At 40.4% G+C, this 20,836-nt stretch overlaps 1 protein-coding gene across 5 annotated transcripts in view; it reads left to right on the top strand.

Moving 5' to 3' along the window:
* The window catches only part of LOC126379733 (spectrin alpha chain), a 65,355-nt gene that overhangs the window by 29,492 nt on the left and 15,027 nt on the right, over positions 1-20,836 (top strand). For 3 of the 5 annotated variants that reach the window (XM_050028550.1, XM_050028562.1, XM_050028555.1), the window contains exons 18-33: positions 3,967-4,101; positions 4,495-4,620; positions 5,330-5,521; positions 6,049-6,238; positions 7,127-7,337; positions 7,984-8,101; positions 8,709-8,753; positions 11,825-11,973; positions 12,154-12,358; positions 12,947-13,092; positions 13,553-13,694; positions 15,216-15,326; positions 16,709-16,846; positions 18,624-18,937; positions 19,363-19,551; positions 20,694-20,822. In XM_050028550.1, the coding sequence (XP_049884507.1) occupies positions 3,967-4,101; positions 4,495-4,620; positions 5,330-5,521; positions 6,049-6,238; positions 7,127-7,337; positions 7,984-8,101; positions 8,709-8,753; positions 11,825-11,973; positions 12,154-12,358; positions 12,947-13,092; positions 13,553-13,694; positions 15,216-15,326; positions 16,709-16,846; positions 18,624-18,937; positions 19,363-19,551; positions 20,694-20,822 (2,540 nt within the window). The remainder of the gene's footprint in view (positions 1-3,966; positions 4,102-4,494; positions 4,621-5,329; positions 5,522-6,048; positions 6,239-7,126; positions 7,338-7,983; positions 8,102-8,708; positions 8,754-11,824; positions 11,974-12,153; positions 12,359-12,946; positions 13,093-13,552; positions 13,695-15,215; positions 15,327-16,708; positions 16,847-18,623; positions 18,938-19,362; positions 19,552-20,693; positions 20,823-20,836) is intronic. The other 2 variants (XM_050028575.1, XM_050028569.1) reach the window with 1 other exon arrangement.

Below are 20,836 nucleotides of genomic sequence, written 5' to 3'. Positions count from 1 at the left end.
CACTGGGTCCTCGAGCTCCAATCCATCAACCATCCATTCAACAAAATCGTCTAACCTATTACTATAATTTCACAAAACTATGTGGTAGATGTTATCGCTAACGTAATGGCCAATAATTCATTCAGTATTACGAACGTATCAAAAGAAATACGTAAATAAGCAATTAATTTAAACCGACTAACATTTAGTAACTCATCATTATCTTATCACTGAACGTTTATCTGCGAATAAAATTACATTGTCAGTAGTAATACGCCTGTTGTGTCACATACACTACATTATGTTGTGTTATAATAACTTAGGAACCACGTGTTTCTTATCTAAAGCGATTCTTTAGTAAACTGTAAGGTTGAGAAATAATTGGCAAGAATTTTAAACCACACAATGGCTCCGATTCCTGCAGACACCCCCTAATTTTATTTTAAGTTATACCCGTCATTTTCTTATCCGCCGTAAAGGACAGGGACGGATGATTGTCAACAAGTTAATTTTAAAATGACTGAATAACCCGTGCGAGTAAAATAGCACCTCGCTGGTATGCGCGCGGTTAGACGCGCTGTCAACTTAATTCTGTCGGGTTATTGGCCTAAGTAAAATTTTTAGACGGTTGTTTTAGATTTCTGCTTAAAATTGTCGTGTATTCCATACATTTTATGCCTATCGTATACCCGTCCCTTTCTTTTTCAACGGATAAGAAAATGACACCTATAACTTAAAATTAGATGGTGACTGCAAGAATTAGCACCAATAACAAGATACGATAAAATACGGCTCAAGTTGGTAAATGTTGCATAAAACATCCTGAATAATTTAGTGCGTTCCGCTACAGGCCCCTTACAGATAAACAGGCGTGGTTACTCCATTTCACGCGCGACCAAACTCAATGTCAATGATAAAGTATGTACTCTACATGAGGCTACATACATACGTATTACACACACAGTCGACGGCCTAAATTGAATGATTTTATTTTGAGACGTCACCTTTGTTTTTGCTATTCAATGTACTGCATATAAACTTTACCGGATGTTTAATAAGATGATATTTATTTTGGCAATTCAATAAATAGTATGTTATGGAAACTATGAATCGGTAACATTCTCGAATGTTTTCACAAAACTGCGTGATATTATACATGCAAATTGCAAAGACAAATGTGTCTTCTCTTGTATTCAATCTGGTAGACGCAGATATGAATGAGGCCTAACAATCATCGCTCCTTATTGTATCTGCTTCGTGCCGCTTATTTACGTAACGATCTCTTAACACGACATACGTCGAACCGAGTGATCATCGCGAACGAACGCCACAAAATGTAGTATTTATTAAATACAAAATAAATTAGTAGTAAAGTAATCATCTGTGATAGAAAGTGATACTTACCTAGTAGTTAGTGATACAAAATGATAGTGTTTAGTTGGCTGTGTGTGCTGTTAGCGAAAAACGTGTTTATTGCTAAACGGAATGACAAGAGAAAATTGTTGTTTTATGTAAGTTTCTTTCGCTATTTATTTTTAAAAGTGAGCCATTTATGAATGTTTATGAACATATTTAAAACGTAAAACGGACACTTTCTTAGTACAGATCCAAATACACTTCTCATCAAAAAAATCGAAACGCTTCCGTTTTCATTGTTTCTGTCCGAATTTAACACAAAAAAGAATTCATACGATGAAAAAAAAAACATAAATGTATAGCTGGCAGTTTGGCCATTACAGTAATAAGCGAAAATTCTAAATTCAAAATTAGAATTTCATTTGTTTATCTTATAAACGAAATGAATCACTGTTTTGAGACAAATGTGTGTTTAGGGTTGGAGTACATTTAGCGTTTAAAAACTAAAAATTGGCGCCTATCCTTAAACTTTTTGTTTTTTATTTCAATACTGTGACTTTGGGACGTCTGAAAAAAGGTTTTTTTTCTAAAACGTATGGATACTTCGCCCACAGAAGCCGCCCAAGTTGTGGCATTGCTGGATTCTGGCCTTAGTCAGCGTGTTGTGGCTGCAAGACTGCATCTAAGCCTGTCATCTGTTCATAGAGTCTATAAACGTTATCGGGAGACTGGTTTGTTCACGCGCCGTTCAGGATCTGGCAGGAATCGGGTCACTTCTGAGCGAGATGATCGATTTATTGTAACAACTTCTTTAAGAAATCGACGCCTTAACGCTTTTCAACTGCAGCAGCGGCTTCGTGTTGTACGAAGGGTGGCTGTAAGTGACTCTACAATTAGAAGAAGGTTGAAGGATCGTGGAATGGTACCGCATAAGCCAGCAAATGGGCCGAAATTAACTGCAGACCATCGAAGAGCGCGCCTTAACTTTGCACGTGAGCACCTAAATTGGTCATACCTACAGTGGAGCAAAGTTCTCTTTTCTGATGAGTGTAAAATTATGCTGTATGGTAACGACGGAAGGAACAAGGTCTACAGAAGAGACGGAGAACGCTATGCACAATGCTGCATTGAAGAAAAGGTCAGCTATGGTGGCGGTTCGTGGACGGTTTGGGGAGGAATCAGCGCCGACGGTAAGACAGAGCTTGCTTTCGTGTCTGGGCCACGTCTGCCTGCACTAAACTGTCATCGGTACGTCGAAGAGTGTCTCGAGCCTCATGTGATGCCCTATGCACATTTTATTGGCAACGGCTTCATATTCATGCACGACAATGCTAGGGCTCACACCGCGGGCGTCGTACGAGATTATCTTAACGAAGTCGATATCTCTATTATGGAATGGCCAGCAAGAAGCCCGGACATGAATCCCATTGAACATCTGTGGGATGAATTAAAGAGACGAATTCGAGCAAGAGATCCTGCCCCAGAAACACTTAGCCAGCTGCAAGATGCAATCCAAGAGGAATGGGACAATATACCACAGCATGTGATCGTGACTCTCATCCGATCGATGAAGAACCGTATGGAAGCAGTAATTAGAGCTCGGGGAGGGAATACAAGTTATTAAATAAACGTTTTTTAGCTTTTTTTTTCATTTACGTGTGTTGTTTTATCCATTTCCTTTATACTCCATACGGAATAAAAATGACTCATTTAACAAAATACGAAACCTATGAAAAATTCATTTAAATTTAGAACATTAACATTAAGATTTGATAAGCTCATATTACTCACTATTAAACGACATTTAACATTTATTCCTAAATGTACACATTTTTCTGATAATCCTGACAAAACGTAAACTTGCAAGGTGTTTCGATTTTTTTGATGAGAAGTGTATATGTTCTATGTAAATCAAAAAATAAGTCCAAAAATGGATATAATCTAATCTAGCTTACAAAATCCCACTGCTGGGCAAAGGCCTCTTTCCATTTTTCGCGGTCCTGTGCGTATTCCGGCCAGTCTCTCCAGCTTCTTCTTCTTCTTCTTCAAATTTCTTAAAAATGGATATCGAACTTTAATTAGTAGAATTAGGGCCAGCTTTAGTACCTAAATATAAACGTGATACCTCTCTGCGGTATAAGTACTGGATATGCGATGAAACTGTTGTTATGAACAGGTTTTTAAATGATAAGTACTCAAAGCGTACGTTTAACAACGCACCCATACTATGTTACTTTACCTTTTACACTCGCTAACCACCCGTAGTGTATTCCCAGACAGTGCGCGTCATATTTGAATACAGTGTTTGTCTGACTTATGTTAGTCGAATTATCTTTATATCCTGTTCTGTGTACACTAAACTGTTAAATACATAAGTAAATAGCTCGAAAAAGCGCAAAATTTTCCTAGAGGACATTTACAACATAACGAAATGCTAATAAATTCCTTCTCCTCTTATGTAGTAATATAATAGCCGCGCTCTTGTCGGTGTAGCATTCTCCATGCTACTTTTTTAGGGAAGATTAGGGCAGTGGTTTCCCTCTTGGCTTATGCCTCATATCAGTACTCTGGGTAAGTTCGCAATAATTCTGTCTCCGTGACGTTTAGTATTAAGGCATTATTTCCCATCAGGACTGGTGGAAGGTGGAGGTGAACGACCGTCAAGGGTTCGTCCCAGCCGCCTACGTGAAAAAATTGGAGGCTGGACTCACGGCCTCGCAGCAGAACCTCGCCGACTCGAGCTCCATCGCCGCCAGGCAGAACCAGGTCATTATATTACATTCTCACATGAACCAGTTGACAAATTAAAACAGGTCAATAGCGGGTGACATTGCAATATTGCTTTAAAGATAATTTCCTTCAATCAAACACCGGAAAACATTGTGAGGTATTTTCGAAGGTATGTGACCTAACCTGTATTGGGCTGGTTTTCCCTTCGCGGGTTGGAAGGTCAGACAGGCAGTCGCTTTTGTAAAAAACCGGACCTATCAAATCTTCAGGTTAGGTGAGCGGACCCTGTGAAGAACCGGATAATGCTAGGGGGATGAGATGATATTGATGATTTCCTTCAATGTGGTGTCTTTGGACCCCCTGTGTTCTTATTATTATCCTCCGATCCTTAAGTATAACAGCAATATTACAACAAATGTCTCCTAACAGATCGAAGCTCAGTACGACAACCTGCTGGGCTTGGCGCGCGAACGTCAAAACAAGCTCAATGAGACGGTCAAGGCGTACGTGCTGGTGCGGGAGGCCGCGGAACTCGCCACCTGGATCAAGGATAAGGCAAGTATAAGACTGGAAGACATATGCCAGTAAAACGGACCAGTAACATTACATGCACATTTTCAAGCTAAACGTGGAAACTGTACGTCCAGTATAGTTGCTTGCCAGATACAGGCATGCCAGTTAACGAATACTGAGGGGGATGGGGGGATGATTCAGGCCATGATTCTGAGTTAATATAAAGTGGAAAATTCCACTTGATATTAATTCAGAATAAAAAGCTGAATCATCCCTCTCAGTATTTGTTACGATGTCACATACACCATGTACAAGTACATACATGTAGATGAGTGTTAGTGACATCGTAACAAAATTGAAGGGGGTGATTCAGACCATGATTCTGAGTTGATATCAAGTAGATTTTCCTGCCGGAAAATTCATGAACATTTTTGTGTTTTTTTTTTTAATTATTTTCCGTTCCACACTTTTGCGGCGGAAAATTCCATTTGATGTAAACTTAGAATCATTGCCTGCCTGAATCATCCCTCAAAGTTTACGATGTCACTAACACCCTGTATACATAAAAGTTTCAGGCATGGAAGTGTGCTAACTAAGGGTGTTTCAGTACCGATTTTGTAAATTGTTGAAAATCCAGTACTATTCAAAACCCGCTCTTAAACCCTGTTCAAATTGGTTTCGTTTCTGAACTATCGCCAGAAACATTGTAAACAAAAGAAAGTATCAAATCTAACAAATCCCCACATTCTAGGAGATGCACGCCCAAGTGCAAGACGTGGGCGAGGACCTGGAGCAAGTGGAGGTGATGCAGAAGAAGTTCGACGACTTCCAGAACGACCTGCGAGCGAACGAAGTGCGCCTCGCCGAGATGAACGAGATAGCCGTGCAGCTCATGACGGTCGGACAGACCGAGGCCGCCTTGAAGATCAAGACACAGATGCAGGTCAGTTTCATTCACTCCATACACAAACGACCTAATATAGGTCGCAGACTTCATATGAAAGGAAAAGAAAGTAAGATAATCCGTGCTTTGAAAGCCACGTTAAGCCGTTGGTCTCGGTTACTACTGATGTAAGTAGGTAGTCATTACATGAGCCATGTCAGGAGCCTTTGGCGGCTCAATAATAACCTTGACACCAGCTGGAATTCCAGGAGGCCCGGAGTCCCGACGTGCCGGCAGAGTAGTACGACAGGAGTAGTAGATACACGTTGATCACATTTAAAGATAGTGGACACGGCCACAGTTAAGCAATATAGATGTTACTCTTATCAAGGTCGAGGATGTAATCTCAGAGCAGAATAAAAGGAATAGTGAAATGGCATGAGAATTTCGAAATTTAAAATGATTGACGGTAAAATGGAGAGGCCAATATGTGCAGAGTTTGCGCTCTGCTACAACAATATAAGTCACGCGCTCTCCGAACAGGGCTATTCTCAATCATGTTTCTAACACTAACAACTATTCTCCAGGAGCTGAACTCGAAGTGGACATCGCTGCAGCAACTGACAGCGGAACGAGCAGCTCAGCTAGGGTCAGCGCACGAGGTACAGCGCTTCCACCGCGACGTGGACGAGACCAAGGACTGGATCGCGGAGAAGGAGGCCGCGCTGTCCACCGACGACCTCGGCAAGGATCTGCGCTCCGTGCAGACCTTACAGAGTACGTATCTATCTATCTATATCAGCCTAAATTCATATCCAATTTTGGACGTAGGCCTCTTCCATGATTTTCCACTTCCGACGATCCTGGGCTATCGACATCCAGCCATATCCTGCGTGCCGTACGATGTCGTCCTTCCATCTCATTCGTGGTCTTCCTCTCGGTCTTGTGAATGCTCGTGAGCGCCACTCCAATAATCTCCGGGTCCATATTTTTTTTTTTGCTCATCCGCCCATCTCCACTACAGAGTACGTATATTGACATGAAAATACTAAAATATAAGCATGGCTTACTACTATATCCCAATTGGGATAGTCAAAGGTATATCCATCGCAAGATCAACTAAGTATTCGTACCTCACTGACCTCTATCAGACACATAGAATATTCATTTTATAATTCTTAATTTTTTAATAGACGTAACATAACATAGCATCACGAAGGTGTATATAATACACCGACTCCTCGCCAGCTATGTTTAAGTCCCAATAGGTGCGAGCCTATTACCATAAACCGGGCAAATTCTGAATACCACGTTATATCAAGCAAGAGAAATGTGTCAGGATCGAAGTAAACGGAATTCCTTAGTCTCTGCTTACCTCGATAGGAAATAGATGTATGATTATGTTTTATTTTTTTAAAAATTTATGTTTAGTTTTGGTTTTTCTTGCAGCTTCTTTTCCCCGGCTATACAGGTTGTGAGAAGCTGCAGTAGTTTTAGGCGGATGAGACGTTCGTTATGTAAAAATTGACCATTCATAGTGTAACTATGTTCCCTCCTAAATAAAGATATTTTTGAATTTGAATTATGTATGTACATTTAAAAAAGAACACAGGTGACTTAAACCGGGTGTGATTAAACACTTATATAACGAACTCTTTCTCCCAGGGAAACACGAAGGTCTGGAGCGCGACTTGGCGGCGCTCGGCGACAAGATCCGCCAGCTGGACGACACTGCCAACCGGCTGATGTCGACGCACGGCGACTCCGCCGACGCCACCTACAGCAAGCAGCGGGAGATCAACGAGGCCTGGCACCAGCTGCAGGCACGCGCCAACGCGCGCAAGGAGAAGCTGCTTGACTCCTACGATCTGCAGAGGTATACATTTCATACTTTGTATTGATTAATTGGGCAACGGCTTAATAGTAGTGGAGTATAGTGGAGTCACAAAACTTCTCTAAACCTTAGCTCTTGCCAACATTCCGCTTTCTCATTCCGATACAAAGTCATGTTCAGTCTTTTTAGGACTTTACTTATTGTGGGTTTATCTCAGATGATACTTACTACTTACAACAAATGGGGAGAGCTCGGGCCTCTGCCTCGATACATATTTGGCCCTATCTGTAATATATACGAGGTATTGATTGCCAGTTAAACAACATCCATTACCTCTACCGTTTTTACAATAAAATACCAGACAGTATTTTGAATCTGTCAGAAAACAAATTTAAAGTTCATGTGAAGTTTACTTTATGTAAAAAAGTTTATTATAAGATTAATGATTACCTAAATGATAAAAAATGCCTGGTATAAATTAAGTTTCTCTAGTTATTAAATAACTTGTTATGTATACCATTGACTTAAAAGATGTGTTGCTATTGCAGTTTCTTGTCATTTCTTCTCCTCAGCCATAACACCTTGCGGAATGACGTAGATTCAAAAATGTTATTTTGACCTTCAACAAGTTCTTTATGATAATTACGTTGAATAAATAAATGATTCTGATTCTCCTCTCTTCGCCCAGGTTCCTCTCGGACTACCGCGACTTGATGGCGTGGATCAACTCCATGATGGCGTTGGTCAGCTCGGACGAACTCGCCAATGACGTCACCGGCGCTGAAGCTCTTCTTGAAAGACACCAGGTACGGATCTGTTATCTTCAGTACGATTTAGTCCATAGACAGTACGTTATGTTTGTCTTAAAGTAGTTAGATTTGGTCAGTTGTATTGTGCTGGGTTTTGAAATGGGTGAAAGAAGACAAAAACGTGTGTGAATAAGTGCTAGTTTTAAAAGATTGTCGAATTTTTCGCCAATCCATTGTTCTCAAGACGAAAGTCAAGTTTTAAAAGTGTATCAAAATATTACAAAATATTTATGTTTAGATCACAAATAATTGATATTACGTAGTTTTCAGGATTTGTGCCCTGTTAATGGCATTAGTCTTACTTAAACATATCTGGCAAGGCGTAAGTTTATATACTATACAGCTCTGCCAACCCCTTCGAGAATAAGGAGAATTGTGTTATATTACAATATTTTAATGTTGCATTTTTTCATCTTGCATAATCCATTTCGAAAGCCAGCAATAAAATGTCAGTTCATATTAATTTCCCCAAAACATTTATTCATGTAATCATTTTGTGACGTCCCTAATATCTTAGTGGTGAGTAAGACAATCACCAAACACCGAGGATTGATGGAGAAGTGTTGGAGGTGTACAAAATAGTAATGTGGCGTGATATTTCTAGACCCAGCGACTGGAGATAGACGCGCGGTACGGCATAATGCCGCAGGTCAGATTGCACGCATGTGTGCTCCGAGCATAACTTACTATGGACATTTTACAAGATGCATTCGATGTTGTTTTTAATTATACTATATAAATCTTTATCTAAAACTGGCATATCCTATCGGGCGTCAGTTAACACCACCGCAAAGTCTTCCTTTTTCTGAGCCAGTCTAGAGAGCGTGACTACGCCCCTGTTTTCAATCTATTTTTTTATATTATCCAGCTAGTTTATCTTCCTTCGTCAACTTCTCCGTTTTCCATCTATTTTCTTTCTATTACTGTTCTTTTTACTATTATTTTATTAATATCTTCTGAAGAATTTATCTAATTTATAATGGGTACCGATTCTGGCAGACAAAACTTAAATATCTTTTTAACCTGAGCTTTAAAAACGTACGTCCTTCACTTACGAAGAGTGCAAGATAGACATAAAGCTAGTTTTAGAACCGTCAAACTGAATTGGGTCGAGTACTAAGTTCAAAATGAATTATGAAAATCTGATTACTAAATAAAGACAGAACTAGCGAAAAACATTTTCTTTTTTCTATTTAACTGATTTATGAATTTTAATCAAGAAAAACGTAACAATAAGTCCTACATTTTATCGCGTTTTTCTATGACGACACAGTGTGTTTTTTCATACAAATTCCATAGTAATTTCGTGTTTTGACGTTTATTAAAAAGTAACTGTATTGACTAGTTGGAAACTAGCATATTATTTGCAGGAATCGGCATCGTTATGCGTCCATGCTAGAAATAATTAAAGGGATACTTTCCAACAAATACTACGCTCTTGTAAATTGTCCATATTCTAAATCTATTCACACTACACTCGATGTGTTTTGATACTTCCTACGTTATTTAGAACTAAATCACGTGTACTAACACATGTTAGTTTGGTGGGTTAGTCAGGTACATAGATCCGGATCAAGTAATCATAGTTTGACTAACCTTACACGAGGATACAATCACGAAGTATTTTGGTGTTTTAAATTATAAGTTAGGGTATACTTCTCTTTATAACATTTTACTTTTAACATCTCTTCTCAGATAGTATAATATAATATAGTATCGTAAACAGAAACACTTTTTCAAAATTTCCTAACACCTTTATTCGCAATCGATGTATTTCAATGAGGGCTATTTTCCTCAAAAACAATAGATGGCGCTGTACATATTTTTTCGTTTTTAACCTTCTAATGTCACAGATAACAGACATATGCATCTTTTATGTTTGTTTTTGGGTATAAATGATGACCCTTTTTTACACCCAGGCATAATTACATCATCATCCAATAAAGAAAAGATAAAGAAGCAATATAAGTATAATTCCCGGCAAACTTCTTGAGCATCGAGTGTCGGAAAGTTCGCGCACGTACACTTCCGTGCAAAAAAATGAACTTTTGATTATTTTCTTAACTTCATTAAAAAAAATCAATTATTATATTATTATGTAAATAAAACTAAACTTATATTATTATAGTTTATTAAAACTTATATTATTATATTTAATAAAAAACTAATCGTCAGGTAAGTATAATATTCCTTCCATGAGATTGAAACCAGCAATATCAGAGCTAGTGCTAGGTTTTGGATCTGTAGACATAGACCTCGTGCTAGTAACTAATTCTTAAACGTAAACAAATGAGCAATAACAAGAAAAACACTAACAAAAGAGCAATAACAAAAACGTGACAGTTTCACTGCACGCAAGTGTATTCGGGAGTCAAAGGGACGAAGACAGATTGCGCGGGGGAAGTCTCGACTGATCTACCAATAGCCGGACTCACCCGCCCCCGCGCCCCGTACCGCACCACCAAAGAGATCTAAAATTCGGTTGTGCGCAGTCAAGGTCGATGCTCAAGAGGTTTGCCGAGACCTATAGCAACATACGTATCTGATCCAAATATCAAGCAACAATTATTTTTATATGTGCTTCTGCCTTTACATTGTATTTTGGAATAATTATGTACCCGATGAATGAGAAAATAGGTGATCACGTTAAAGCTGTACTTCGCCATCTATTTGTTTTTGCTAAACGTAGCCTGGAAAGTCCCTTTTTGGATTCTAAACGCATCTTTCTGATAATTTCTATGTGTGTTTTTTCTAATAATTAAAAAAGTATTTTTTTCTGTCTTATGTGGTTTTCGTGTGTTTTGTGAATTCTCTATTCTTTCTATTATATGTAATTATTTACTTTATTTGTGTAATTTCGGTGTATTTTTAACCGTTTTATAAGAATCTGCGGAGTCTGAAGCAACCGCGCAACCGCGAATTATATCGCGGGCTTCGACAAATAGACGCAGCAAATGCTATCTACGTAGATAACCGTCGTACGGCTATTGGTCGAAACCCTTGATATAAATCGAGACCCACGCGGTGCGGTTGCTGTGCAGATCCCACAGAATATATTTCTATATTTGAATAATCTTTCGGGTGATATATGTTGACTTATCGAAGAATAAGTATGGAAAACAAGATCTGATATTATTATATTTCGGAAATAGAAGCACGTAATGAGAGTGAAGAACTTGAACTTGCAATCAATATTCCATCAATTTTGATGACAGGATATTTGAAAAAATGTAAAAGTAACCGTTTGCTCTGATGTTTACAACACATTAAATAGTTACTCCATGACAATTCGTAATACTTCAATTCTTTGTGAGGGTCATCCACGTTTTCCAGTAATCCATATATTGGCACGATTCCTGCAAACACCGCCTAATTTTAGCCAGGAATTTTTAAAACCCTCCCTAACTTTTATATTGGCGGATAACCCGACATAATTAAGTTGACAGTACACGTCAAACGGGTTGCATACCAGTGAGATATATATTTGATTCGCTCGGGTTATTCATTAATTAACTCATTCGTTTTAAAATTAACAGTTGTCAATCATCAGTCTCTTTCCTTTTCGACGGATAAGAAAATGACGGGTATAACTTAAAATTAGGAGGTGTCTGCAGGAACCCGTTATAAATAGTCGACTATGGATAAAGTGCGTGAATCTTTAAAAGTGACCATTATCGTCCACTTTCAGTCCAGTACGTTAACTGTCCGTGATATATACAGGAGCATCGCACGGAGATGGACGCGCGCGCCGGCACGTTCCAGGCGCTGGAGCTGTTCGGCCAGCAGCTACTGCAAGGCGGCCACTACGCCAGCGTCGACATACAGGAGAAACTCAACAACATGGGCGACGCCAGGCAGGAGCTCGAAAAGTAAGAATTGGCCTTTGATAGACAAGAATGGCGAATGCTACACCGACAAGAGCGTGGTTCTTAAATTAATGATCAAAGAAAATGCACAAAAAATGCGTTGTAAATAGGTCTAATTTCCTATAATTAATAGGTTGACGTATTTATTGTATGGGGTATTCAGTGTGTATGTGTGTGTCACAGGGCGTGGGTAGCGCGCCGCATGAAGCTGGATCAGAACCTGGAGCTGCAGCTGTTCTACCGCGACTGTGAGCAGGCGGAGGGCTGGATGGGGGCACGCGAGGCGTTCCTGGCGCCGCCCGGGGACCAGCCCGACCAGCCCACCACCGACAACGTCGAACAGCTCATCAAGAAGCACGAGGACTTCGATAAGGCTATCAATGCTCATGTAAGGATTGCATTCTATACGTAGTATATTATTCTTTATTCCATGCTGACGTGTGGAACGCGTCCGCGTGAACGGTTTCCTACATGGCCATGTGTTTGAATACATCGCGAGACGTGCTGCTTAACGCCTTCCTCGACCAGCTAGTTATAACATAAATAGCCTATAGACGTCCCACTGCTGGACACAAGCACAGACATCCCCCCAATCCTCATCATTGAGGAGGTAAGGCATGGTTATTAAAAGAGGGGAATTATTAATACAAATATATTTTATAGCACCACTATAGAACATAAAACTTACAGTTAACGGTCTCACATCGGTCTCATTAAAATGTTGGTAGTAAATTTCATATACATGTACGAAACCACATGCAACATAGACAGTGTTCTGAACGTGCACCTAAGTGCTCTCAATGTTTAAATCCAAGACCGCTTAGCCATAATGCACTGTTTTATGTCGAATGGCAAAATTGACAGGTTGAATAACGTCTCATTGTGTAAATAATAAAGTGCCTTTTGTCTTTGCACCGTATTTTTATGAATTTTATTCTCAAGTCAAAGAATAACGTTTACACTTCCTACTGTACAGGAGGAGAAGATTGCTCAGCTGCAGACGTTGGCGGATCAGCTGATCGCGTCGGATCACTACGCCGCGGATCCTATTGACAAGAAGCGCAAGCAGGTGCTGGACCGCTGGCGCCATCTGAAGGAGGCCCTCATCGAGAAGCGATCCAGGTACATACATGCTGATAATAATATATAATAACAACGAATTGACATAGGTCGATGGTTCTTTGTTCAACAATATCGTAGATCAAGTCAGAAGTTTTTTGATAAGCCACAACAAAATAATTTATTTTAAAAAATCTACCTAATTGAGAATCTTTTTGTTTGCAATTGAAAAGAAATCATGTCCCAGATTATTTGTGTGATATTTAATTTCTGTTTCGATGATAAACCAGTGTGAAACCATGGTTTTAGTTTTTCTTTTATTTTTTCATTATTTAACAAAATTATTTTAAAAAAAATCTACCGAATTGAGAACCTTCTTTTTTTGAAGTTGAAAATAAGTCATGTCCCAGATTATTTGTGTCGTATTTAATTTGTTTCAATGATAAACCAGCCAGAAACCATAGTTTTAGTTTTGTTTTTGCTCATATCCGCATGACTCTAAAATACTTAAATTTACCCCCAGACTGGGTGACGAACAGACCCTGCAGCAGTTCTCCCGCGACGCGGACGAGATGGAGAACTGGATCGCGGAGAAGCTGCAGCTGGCCACCGAGGAGAGCTACAAGGACCCCGCCAACATACAGTCCAAGCATCAGAAACACCAGGTACAATATCTTCCAATCAAACATACTTTATTGCACGGACAGAATAAGGGGATTAAGAACGCCACATCGAAGCAATAGCATATTTGACTGAGTCAAAGATGAATTATAAAATGCTTTGGCGGTGAGGGTGTGCTGCAGCCAAAGGATGTTTTCGGGGTACCGAACAGAGCATAGTATAACTCCCGGCAAACTTCTTGAGCATCGACTGTCGTAGTGGGGGAAAGTTCGCGCACGTACACTTCCGTGCAAAAAAATGAACTTTTGATTATTTTCTTAACTTCATTAAAAAAAACAATTATTATATTATTTAATTATGTAAATAAAACTAAACTTATATTATTATAGTTCATTACAACTTATATTATATTATTATATTTAATAAAAACTAATCGTCAGGTAAGTATGATATTCCTTCCATGAGGTTGAAACCAGCAAAACCATAGCTAGTGCTATGTGTTGGATCTGTAGACATAGACCTCGTGCTAGTAACTAATTCTTAAACTTAAACAAATGAGCAATAACAAAAAAAACTAACAACAGAGCAATAACAAAAACGTGACAGTTTCATTGCACGCAAGTGTATTCGGGAGTCAAAGGGACGAAGACAGAGTGCGCGGGGGAAGTATCGACTGATCTACCAATAGCCGGTCGATGCGGTACTCACCCGCCCCCGCGCCCCGTACCGCACCACCAAAGAGATCTAAAATTCGGTTGTGCGCAGTCAAGGTCGATGCTCAAGAAGTTTGCCGGGAACTATACCCCGCTAGTCACAAGATGGTAGTGTGACTAGGGATCGACATATATATACGTTGAGTATATGCGTCTCGCTGTGTAAACTTCGATATCGCGTTTCACGACTACATTTTTAATGTGGCGCCATCTGTTACATGTGAGCGGAACTAGTTGGGTCCGTCACAATGCTAATATAGAAATAGAAGCCAGTCTAAGGTGATCAAAAATCAGTCTCATTTTAATTTTTGACTTATTTATAAATTAAGTGACAATGAGAACGTCGTTTGACCGCTTACATTGATGATGTCACAGGAGTATTTCCATATAAACTCCAAAGAAAACTTTCGTTTTAATGTTTCGTGAAAAGTATCTCATTTGACTAGGTTGTCAAGTCGCCCATTCATATAAAGAAGTAATATTGCTTTTTGTCACTTGTTGGCATTGCGCACTTACTTACTATTTGGTCTTCGAATAGCTTCAATATGTTCAGGGGCCCTGAACATAGCCCACACATACTATGGTATATATATAAAAGTCATCATAATCGCCCGTTTTTACGGGATCCGGTTACTTAACTTGAAGATTTGCCAGGTCCTGTCTTCAGAAGCGACTGCCTGTCTGACATAACATAACAAATACTTTATTGCACAAACAGGAAAATACAAAACAAAAGTGAAATAGAAAGAGTACAATAGGTCTTCCAACACGAAGGGAAACCAGCCTAATTTCCTGGCGTTCTGTATGTAATGTGTGACAATTTGATGACTATAAATATTTCCCCTCCCTCAGGCGTTTGAAGCGGAACTGGCAGCTAACGCCGAGCGCATCCAATCCGTACTCGCTATGGGCGGCAACCTGGTGCAGCGCGGGCAGTGCAGCGGCAGCGAAGACGCCGTGCAGGTGAGGCACTATCTACGCTGGAAGATCCCGTTGATGCGTAAAGGACTCTTTCGAGTTGTCTTAGTACACGGAAACATACATAAATAGGCTATATACGTTCCACTGCTGGGCACAGACATCCCCTCTATCAATCGGAGGGGGCATGTATCATCTCCAACACGCTACTCCACGGGTTGGTGGAGGTGTTTTACGGCTAATAGCCGGAACCAACGGCTTAACGTGCTCTACGAAGCACGGACTCGTCTTACTTTTTCAAACAAACAGGTGATTCAAGCCTGCAATGTTCTTACCAAACACAGGACAGTCTCACAGAAATTTCGATAATGTGTCCATCGGGAAGATCCTAAGTCCAACGTTCTAACCACTAGACCACGGAGATGTTAGTACATACATCTACTCTCGGCCGAAAACTTAATACATAAAAATCTTCCCTCGCCTTTCGTATGCCCGCGAGGGTGATGCGTTATGAGTAAAACTAAGCAAAGAAAGAAAGAAAGAAACATTTATTATTTAGGACACCACAGACACGGATTACATATATATACATTATAATGACATCACATTAGAAGTTAACGCACACACGAAATATTTTCTATATAGAAACATGGAAAACGAACACAGAAACTTATACCTAAATTAAAATGTGACGTCATGTCGGCTTACCCATGTGTAGTGGATGGTGTCCCGTATAAAAGGTCCTCACTCAGCTTATGCCGCGGCGTGAGCCGCGACGCTGGTATTCTGTGAGGCCTGAGTACTGAGTGAAGTACGGACATCGCGCCACCATATGTACATATACTTACATACTATTATAGGTTACTTAGATATTATCATAATATAATTACAAATAAAATAAAATATAGATGTAAATAAGTATAGTATAGTATTAATTATATATTGTGCAAACTCATAAAGAAAAACAAGTAAAAAACAATCGTGAGCAGGTTAATAAAACAAATGTTTGAACGAATAAGATGTAGGAGTGTGTACGTGTGTGTGTGTTAGGCAGTGGTCCCGCACCGGTCGGCCGCAGATCGACAGGGACAAAGCATTATTTATTATGTCTGCAATGGTTGCATAGATAAGATCCAGTCGCCCGCCGTCCGCGTTGCCGAGCAGGCACTGCACCAATTGCGCATTCGATGCAATCCAATACTATCAACGTCAATAAGACAGTGATTATCATTTATTTGTTTACTTCACAATTTCTTCAAGCAATCGGACCTTTATTCGGCATTTGATACCATAAGTCTCATTAAATGTCAAATATGATAGTGCGACAGTGTTCTAAAGTGGGTACATAATATTGCTCATGTACCACAAGACCGCAGTGTCGTATTCGACATTTGATCTCTAATACTAAAATGAAATATTTGTAACAGGCTCGCCTAGCATCGATCGCGGATCAGTGGGAGTTCCTGACGCAGAAGACAACAGAGAAGTCGCTCAAGCTGAAGGAGGCTAACAAGCAGCGCACCTACATCGCTGCCGTCAAGGACCTCGACTTCTGGCTCGGAGAGGTACACGTTTATCTACATAATTATATAACACTATACTGACCTTTATTCCCAGGTTTTTCTTGCAGCTTCTTTTCCCCAGCTATACAGTTTGTAACCACGGTATCTGAGATCTTGTATGCAGATGATCTGTGTTTTGTGGCGGAATCCCCAGAGGGCCTGCAACAGCTAATGTCCGATTTCGACGAGTCTTGCCGTAAATTCGGCCTGAAGATCAGCGTCAAGAAGACGGAGGTGATGTCTCTGGACATCGACGGTCACGAGCCGCTGACCATTAAACTTGGCGAGGACGAGCTGAAGCAGGTCGACAAGTTCCGATATCTGGGTAGCACATTGTCATCTAAGTGCGACCTTGATGCAGAGATCAACAGCCGGATTGGTGCTGCAGCCGCAGCGTTCGGTAAGTTGAATTCCGGGGTCTTCTGCTCACATGACTTGAGGCTGGCAACCAAGATATCGGTGTATTTGGCGGTTGTGCTCCCTAACATCCTATATTCAGCTGAAACATGGACCGTGTACCGCCGGCACATCCGTATGCTAGATCGCTTCCACCTCAAATGTCTGCGGAGGATTCTAGGGATTCGATGGTCTGATCGCGTACGGAATACCGAAGTGTTGCGCAGAGATAACGTCGGTGGCATTGAGTTATATCTCATGAGGCGGCAGCTACGTTGGTGCGGACACGTGTCACGAACGACTGAGCAGCGAGTGGCGAAGCGCGTCTTTTATTGTGAACTTGAGGAAGGCAAGCGCAAGCATGGCGGACAACTCCTTAGGTACAAAGACGTGCTAAAGCGGCACATGAAAAAGTGCGGCATTGAGCCATGTCAGTGGGAAAATCTAGCCGCTAATCGCCCGGAATGGAGAGCTTTGGTTCACACCAAAGTTTATGAATTTGAACATCGACGGCGCTTAGAGCTTGACGCCAAGCGCGATGAATTAAAAGCCCGACCGCTTACGGCGATCAATTATGCATATTTAAATGGTGTACTCACATGCCCACTATGTGCGAGGATCTTTTCCAATAAGATTGGCTATATAAGCCACATGCGAGCACATGAACGTTGGAGTTGAAGCAGTCGCCGTAGCCGAAATCGGCTGGATCACATCATCATCATCATCATCATATACAGTTTGTATAGGTTGTGTAGGTGGTTGGTTGTAGAGCTTACATGGAACAGATTAAAGAGAAGGCGAACGTCGTGTCTTATAAGGAAGTGAAGGAATTGTCCTTTGTGCCACAAGAATGGAGAATGCTACACCGACAAGAGCGTGGCTCTTAAATTAGTGATGTGACAGTTTGTTTAATAAAATACTTTTTCTTTAGAAGCTGTAGTAGTTTAGGCGGATGAGGCGTTCGTTTCGTAAAAAAATGACGAGTCAAAATGTAACTATGTCACCTAATGAATAAAGATGTTTTTTGAGTTTGAATGTATTATGTACCACTGATGGGCACGGGTCTCCCTCTGTAGAGCAGATCAGAGGTTATGTGGTACATTAATCTACTTCTAGAAATCAGCTCTGACTTACTGTCCAAGATTTTATGTGGATTTGAGAAGTTTTAGTTCTTTTTTTTTAAAATGTTGTTTTTAACTTTTGATATTTGACTTGTTGACTATTTTAATGCATAACGTAGCATCACGCTTGTAACCCTAAGGGGTTAGGCAGAGGTGTATAATATAAACACCCACTCGCGACTGTTTTTGCTATTTTAATGCTACTCTTTTTATCTCCAATATTTCAACTGAGAACCGTTTATAAACGACTTCTATTCTTTCAGGTTGAGAGCCTTCTAACCTCGGAAGACTCGGGCAAAGACTTGGCATCAGTCCAGAATTTGATGAAGAAGCACCAGCTCGTGGAAGCTGACATCCAAGCTCACGAGGACCGCATAGCTGACATGAACGCCCAAGCTGACGCCCTGGTGTCGAGCGGCCAGTTCGACAGCGCCGGCATCGGCTCGCGCCGCTCCGCCATCAACGAGAGGTTCGAGCGCGTGCGCAACCTCGCCGCCCACCGCCGCGCGAGGCTGAACGAGGCCAACACCCTGCACCAGTTCTTCCGCGACATCGCTGATGAGGAGTCCTGGATTAAGTGAGTTTGGATTGAGTAAAAAAAAAGATTATACGGTTACACACTACACACAAACACATAATATCAAGAAACAATACAAAATAACAAATCAAACACAATCGGCTGCTTGTTTTTGTAAACGATATTCATAATCAACTAACCAAAACTATAGATGCTATTGTAATCGTAACGAAAACGTAATATTACTTCTATTTGAAACCTAATTCAATGCAATAGTAAACATTTTACGTCTTAGCGTTTTTCCTGTCATAGAGAACTTAACTTTTTAACGACAGAGATGATGATAAGTCTATTGAAGTTGAAATAAACAAACAAATTCATCAAATCCACACACCCGCACACACAGTCCACAGTGGCTGTAAGTTGCCTTCTGATTGCTTAGGCGGATTTTATGTATGTATGTCATCCAATCCTTTATCTTCCAGGGAGAAGAAACTCCTTGTCGCGTCAGACGACTACGGGCGCGACCTCACCGGGGTCCAGAACCTTCTGAAGAAGCACAAGCGCTTGGAAGCCGAGCTGGGCAGCCACGAACCGGCCATACAGGCCGTGCAGGAAGCAGGGGAGAAACTCATGGACGTCTCCAACCTGGGTGTTCCCGAGATCGAACAGAGGTACACTTCTCTCAATATAGGATTACACGTCTTCTTATCGTGTTTGTGAGGTGGATTACCAACCTCATTAACCCTGGTGTCAGAGTTATTATTGAGCCGCCAAAGGCTCCTGACACATGGCTCATATAAGGACTACTTACATCAGTATGTAGTAACCGGGACCAACTGCTTAACATGCCTTCCTACCCACGGATCATACTTCAGACAATCAAGTGATCAGCCTCAGGAACAGGGGATTATTTTTTTTTTATTTTTTTTATTTTTATTGTTTATTGAGAAAACCAACAGCTTACAATTAAATTTTAACAGTGGTAATGGTGCTTATACATAGGCCAATTATAGGTTTCCCTAGAGTAGTAGTACTTAATATTAATAAGAAGAGGAACAGTAGACCGCATAATATAAACATAATACAGGATAGTACCCGAAACAGAACCTTATTATCTAATATATAGGATACGCGTTACACATATTTATTAAAAATATAAGCATCACAAGGATATAATTATTCATACAAAAACATAATATGCTTAGATTAGGTTAATTAAACTAATTATACACACGACTCACAAACAAACATCACGCCACTAGAAGACTGTTTACATTTGTACAAACAGCACCAATTGGGAATTAAAATAATAAGTAATAAAATAAAAAATAAAAGTGATATTGAGTTTTACAAAAAGTAATGATAATTATACAGTTGACAGCAGCACAGTAATATGCCGTCTTATTACAAACGTAGAAAGAGATGTGGTGACGACTTGGACGCCTGCCGGAACTGGCCGGAGTACGCACAGGACCGCGGAAAATGGAAAGAGGGAGGGGAGGCCTTTGCCAACAGTGGGATCTTCTAGGCTAAATTAGAGGGATTAAATTAAATAACGAAGACTAATAATACCAGGTTCGAGATATGGTCCGTGCAACCAAAGTTTCCCACGGAATTTTATGGAACTATTTTACAAGTCATATGATTATCATATGCTCTGCGGTGAAGGAAAACATACTTTTCGGCGGATTAGAAAATGACAGGTGTAACTTAAAATACAATTAGACGGTGTCTACCGGAATTAGCACGAATATTTATTTAGATCTGTATGTTTCACTCTAGAACGAATAAATATATTTCATTTAATATGCAGGTTGAAAGCGCTGGCGCTTGCGTGGTCGGAGCTGCAGGCGCTGGCCGCGGAGCGGGGCACCAAGTTGCAGCAGTCGCTGGCGTACCAGCAGTTCCTGGCCAAGGTCGACGAGGAGGAGGCTTGGATCAGGTTTGTGTGCACTT

Source organism: Pectinophora gossypiella, chromosome 3 (assembly GCF_024362695.1).
Source record: "Pectinophora gossypiella chromosome 3, ilPecGoss1.1, whole genome shotgun sequence".
NCBI classification, from domain to species: Eukaryota; Metazoa; Arthropoda; class Insecta; order Lepidoptera; family Gelechiidae; genus Pectinophora; species Pectinophora gossypiella.
Note: the sequence above shows the minus strand (reverse complement) of the source record. Positions and strands in the feature narration are given on the sequence as shown.